Genomic DNA, 5,603 nt, shown 5'->3' with positions numbered 1-5,603 from the left:
GAAGGTCATTGGATTCTCTTCCCATTAGCCTATATCACTTAAAGTAATTCTTCTTGGTGCCAATTTGGTGTGAATTGTAAGTTCAGACACTGAAACAGCATCACATGACGGTACTTAATTATGAGATTATGATGTGGTGGTGGTGGACGTGGTGGTGGTTATGGTGGTAGGGTGTTTATTACACATATCAATTAGGTTAACTTAAAAAATCAAACTATGTATTTAAATATTATCCTACAAAACCAGAAGCCCAAAATTGAAAAGCACTAATGTGGGCTTTCAATCCTGGGTTCTCCCGAGGAATATGAAATTTGAATGTTCAGACACCATTGGGAACCCTAAATGAATAAATAAATAAATAAATAAATAAATAAATGTGTTTTCTCAATATGCAAATAAGTGCAAGAGACAAGGAAGTCAAGCTAATCTAGGTCAATTTTATAGATACCCAGGAACTCCATTTTTCTCCTTGCAAATGTTCAGATACACAATGAGCGATTCTCCAATATAAAAAGGCAAAGCTTCTTCTATCCCACCTGGAGACAGTTACCACTTTCCTTTCACCTTTGCTTTCTCTACACTGTACATTGTTTTCTAGCCATGCTTCTACCCCTTAACCTTCTGCATATTCCTGCTGCCAAACCCCCTCACTGACCCTGATCTGTGACAATGAAAGAAAAGGACCCTGCCAAAAAGCAGTTCCTGGATGATACCGCCCATCACTGCCAAGTGTAAAACTCCCCTTCTCCCACCATTCACTGAACATTGACAGTGTTTTCCAGTAACAGTCCAGGTTTTCACTGAGGTTTCCAGCTCTTCATGGAGTTTGAGGGTCCATCCATGTCCCAGTGAGTCAGCCTCAGGCAAGGATTCCACCACAGAATTTTCTCAGAACATCTTCTCCAACTCCCAGGTTGTCAAGACCACAACCTTCCTTTCTAAGTTCTGGTTCTATAAGGATTAGCTTTATGTCCAAGTTTTTAAGGACTAAAATAAAATCTGTAAAGAATTGGTGTGTGCGAACACATACACACACACACAATCATTCTGTCAATAGTCAGTATATTTTTTTCTGAAGACAAATTGTACAGGAAGAGAAATTATCATGTGAATATGGCCAGCTGTCAAAAGAATTCAACTGAGAGGCAGCCAGGTTGTTCATAATGGTTACGGAATTTAAATAATCTTATTCTAATGCCATCCCCTCTGAAAAAGGCATGTGTATTATTCGTACTTATTCACAATAAGTCAATTAAATATATAAAATATTAGTGAAATTAAAATTTCCCGATGGATTTTTCCCACAATGAGAATAATTCATTTTGCCTGTCCATGAAGGAAGACCAGGCTGTTAAGGAAAAATACATTAGAAACCCTGAATATCGTGTATCCAAAGAAGTCATACTTTGCTACACCATAATTTCTTCATGGCTTTTTTCACTTCCATATTCCTCAGCGTATAGATCAGAGGGTTGAGCAGGGGCGTCCCAATTGTATAAAACACAGCCAGCATCTTGTCTATTGGAAATGTGGTTGGTGGGCGTGTGTATATGAATATGCATGGACCAAAAAATAAGACAACCACAATAAAGTGGGAGGTGCAGGTGGAAAGGGCTTTTCGCCTTCCTTCAGCACTGTGGTTACGCAGAGAGTACAAGATGACAACATAGGAGGTAAGCAGGATTATGAAACTCACCGTGCATATGGCCCCACTGTTAGAAACAAGTAACAAATTTGTCACATAAGTGTCCATGCAGGCAAGTTTCAACAAGGGCTGCAAGTCACAGAAATAGTTGTCAATCACATTGGGGCCACAGAAAGGCAATCTCAAAGCCAGGAAAATTTGTGCCGTAGAGTGGATACAAGATCCCACCCAGGCTAGAATCACCAAAACCCTACAGACGTGCCGGCTCATGATGGTTGTGTATCGCAAGGGCTTACAAATAGCTACATAGCGATCAAAAGCCATGAGGATGAGCACCAAGATTTCCATGCACCCAAAGAAATGGAATGTAAAGACCTGAATCATGCACTCATTGTAGGAAATGGTCCTGTTCTGAGCAAGGGCATCCACAATCAATCTGGGGGCTGTGGTTGTAGAGAAGCAGGTGTCAGCAAAAGACAGATAGAACAGGAAGAAGTACATAGGACTCGCAAGGGTCCTGCTTGTTTTAATAGTCACTACAATGAGAAAGTTCCCCAACAGTGTCGCAAGGTAAAAGATCAAGAAGACCCCAAATACTGCCTTCTGCTTTCCTGCATCCCGTGTCAACCCAAGGAGAATGAATTCAGTCACACTGCTATTCATCACAGTACTACTGGCTGAAAGTAAGGTGCAGTTGAGGACAGGGGCTGAATCTGCAAAGAGAAGAAAAGAAGTGACAGCTTGGGAAGATCGGTGGGCTGAACTCTGAATGCCTTGCTTTTGTTCCATGTTATGTTACTTCTGACTGCCTTCAATCCCCTTTGACTCTTGGTAAATCCGCAGATGCCCAAGCCTCTCCCAGATCTATCTGTTGATTCAGAAACGAACTACCTTGGATCAAAGCCTTTGCATTTGGGGAGGTAAAATGAAATGTCCTTTAAAAATTCTGATTCCTACCAAGATTGAAAACTTGAAACAGAACTTCAATTCTCCTTCAGCAAGTAACTTAACTGTGTTAAAATTTAGCTTTCATTTGAAAAATGGAGTGAAAGTATTTGCCTTACCTGTCCCTGGGTTTCCTTAAGAATTAAAAGATTGTTTATGCACACAGATACACACATATATCTCATGTGTTATACGTTTTATCTATGTGCTTTGAAATCTAAAAGAGACTATTCCACTAAGATTAAGCACTCATATTGTTGGAGAATCCCTCTGGAAGAAAATACTCTCAGTTCAGTTCACTTATTTTTGGGTCTCCTACCCCTTCATCTCTGAACCCATCAGTTTCTTGGATATAATATGCTTTATAAAACTCTATTTCGACAATCTTTTACTTAATGCCTTCGCGTTCAACATCAGCTTCCCTGATGTCATTATATAACCAATGTCAAGAAAACTATGAGGTTGGAATAGTTGTGGAAAACTGTTTACCTTCTTGACTGTACTGTGGGACTAAACTAGAATATTGAACATCTCTGCCTATGAATTCAACATGCTATAAAATTCCTAATGATGCCTATAATCTAAATAGGCATCAGAGATGTTACTCAGAGATGTTCATTTTACCCTGAATTCACCAGCACACTTCTAAAAATTGCATCTGAAAAGTATCCCATAATTCCAACATACTATGTTATGATTGTTCTATTTCAAGTATTTGTTCATAACATATTGAGTTTGTCATTGAAATCATCATATAATATCATTTTGTGTCCTGATTTTGACTTGGAATTATTATAACCCTTCCTCCCACGTTATCAAACTTATCATTAGTTTAACTGTTAATTTAATTGTGTGACTTTGTATAAAATTTATTCTATGGAATCTCTTTGACCGTTTTTCTTTGAGATAGTTATATTGCTTCCAATTTTGACTCACATAAATAGCAACTTAGAGTAATTTCCCAAGCATGATGTTGCCGTCCCAAATACTAGAGATTATCATTGCTGTGGATAATTACTAAAAATATTTTTCAATATTGTGTGTACATTTATTAACTATATTTTCTGATGAAATAATTCATGTTTTTCATTAATTATTCAAAGTACACAGAAATATGAAAGAAAATTTAAAGCTGTCTCCAAGCAATTGAATATATAATCCTACTCTCCAGAAATAACTACTTTTGGTTTCTTTTAGAATGTCTTTTAAGAAACATTCCCTAAGTATATTAACATATGTGTGTATGCCTATATCCTTTTGCTATATACACATATGGTCAATATTTCAAAGTTGATGATTTTGCAGAAAAGCTGATGAACATGCAAACAAACAAAAAAGGTTATTTTATGACATGATCTTATTCCCTCATTAGGTTAGTAGAAAAAATCGTATTTTGTTTTATACATACATACACATTTTTCTCACCAACCACATTTTACATTTTACTACATTTTTAATGAAAATATTGCTCTAATGAGAAATTTTTATCTTTGTTCAGTTCATAATTTGCAACCTTGGTATTTTATCTGGGATGGCTATTCATCAAGAAAATAACTACATTTCTTGGTCAAGAGCACAGTTGCTGCAGTCAGATGTCTTGGGTTCAAATCCCAGTTCCACTCTTTACTATCTGGGGAAAACTACTTTACACATAACATGGTTACACTGCAGATAAAATGAGAAAAAGATCCAGCTTATAATAAGCGAGAGCGATGTAAGTCCCCGCCTCTGCTACTTTCCCTATTATGATTTTACTTTTTCCCTTTTTCTGTGACCTTTTTTCCTTTTCTTATATTACAAGCTGTCCATTTTCCCATTCTAATTTAGTCTTTTTGCAAAACATTTTATAATGGTACTGCCATCCCCTTCTCTCATACTTCCATAATCATCTTTGATTTTAAATATCAAATCACAATTACCTGGACTTAGGGCAAAAATGGGCAAAATACTCACTTTTTCTTAATGATTTTTGAGTTTTAAAATACACGTAGATGATAGCATTAATTATGTAAGGGTCTATGTGGTTGGTATTACAAGTATAGAAACAATCTGCAGAGAGAAGAGTTAAAATTACTAAAGGACAGATGGGTCAGTGAAAACCTGAGGATTCTGTTAAGGGATGAACTACAGCTTTAACTGAAGACAGTCAGGATCTGAACCAGGTTCTCTGAGATGCAAACATCCTAAAGCAGAGCAGAGAGGTAAGTTAGCACAGTGAGAGCATCGAGGCTGAAGCGGAAAAGCTGGATTCATACCCCACCCACTGCGCAGTATGGTGCCATGTGGCAGAAGTCCTTACATTCCTCTGTGCTTCATTTTCTTCACCTGTAAAAGAATCTACTTTTTAGTGTTTCTATGAAGGCTAAATAATTCAGTATGTACGACGCAGAAGAGATGCGGGTATTTAGTAACTGTGATTGGAATGGTTCTTTCATTATGATTACTAGTATCAACATTCCACTATGATTATTAATATTACCAAGATATTAATCTACCTGTTCATTTACCCATACTGCATCTGCACAACACTTTTGCACACTAATTTCCTTCCCCCAAGTGACTGAAATCATCTTGGCACTAATTTGCTCATGGTAATCAGAAGCTGGTAATGGCAACTCCAAATATCGTTAATACATACTAAAAAACAAATACAAAATGCAAACAGCTTCCCTATATGTGAACCATGATGACATGAGAGTGAAAATAAAATATAACCTTGGTTGTAAAGAGTTTGTGATCCAAAGATACAAAAATCAGAGGGGTGAGAGCATTTGACATGAGAGAAACCAACCAAAGTTTTAATGGCGATGATGGGACAAATAAAGAAGGTCAATATGAAACTGCTGGTTTAGACTGATTCTAGTATCATAGTAGAAAACTTGGAAAAGCAAGGTTTCCTCTCTGCCAAAGGCCATGGAAGCCACGTTATGAAATCTGAACATATTTTTGCAGTCAAGTATGAGATTTGGAGATATACAAGATATGACAGCTGATTTTATTAAGATTTATTCAG

At 37.0% G+C, this 5,603-nt stretch overlaps 1 protein-coding gene across 1 annotated transcript; it reads right to left on the bottom strand.

Moving 5' to 3' along the window:
* Positions 1-1,399: 1,399 nt before the first annotated feature.
* LOC122200077 (olfactory receptor 4C11-like) lies at positions 1,400-2,308 on the bottom strand. The gene has a single exon (XM_042905494.1). It carries the CDS (start codon positions 2,306-2,308, stop codon positions 1,400-1,402), a length of 909 nt encoding a protein of 302 aa, XP_042761428.1.
* Positions 2,309-5,603: the final 3,295 nt, after the last annotated feature.

This window comes from Panthera leo, chromosome D1 (assembly GCF_018350215.1).
Source record: "Panthera leo isolate Ple1 chromosome D1, P.leo_Ple1_pat1.1, whole genome shotgun sequence".
In the NCBI taxonomy this organism is placed as follows: Eukaryota; Metazoa; Chordata; class Mammalia; order Carnivora; family Felidae; genus Panthera; species Panthera leo.
Note: the sequence above shows the minus strand (reverse complement) of the source record. Positions and strands in the feature narration are given on the sequence as shown.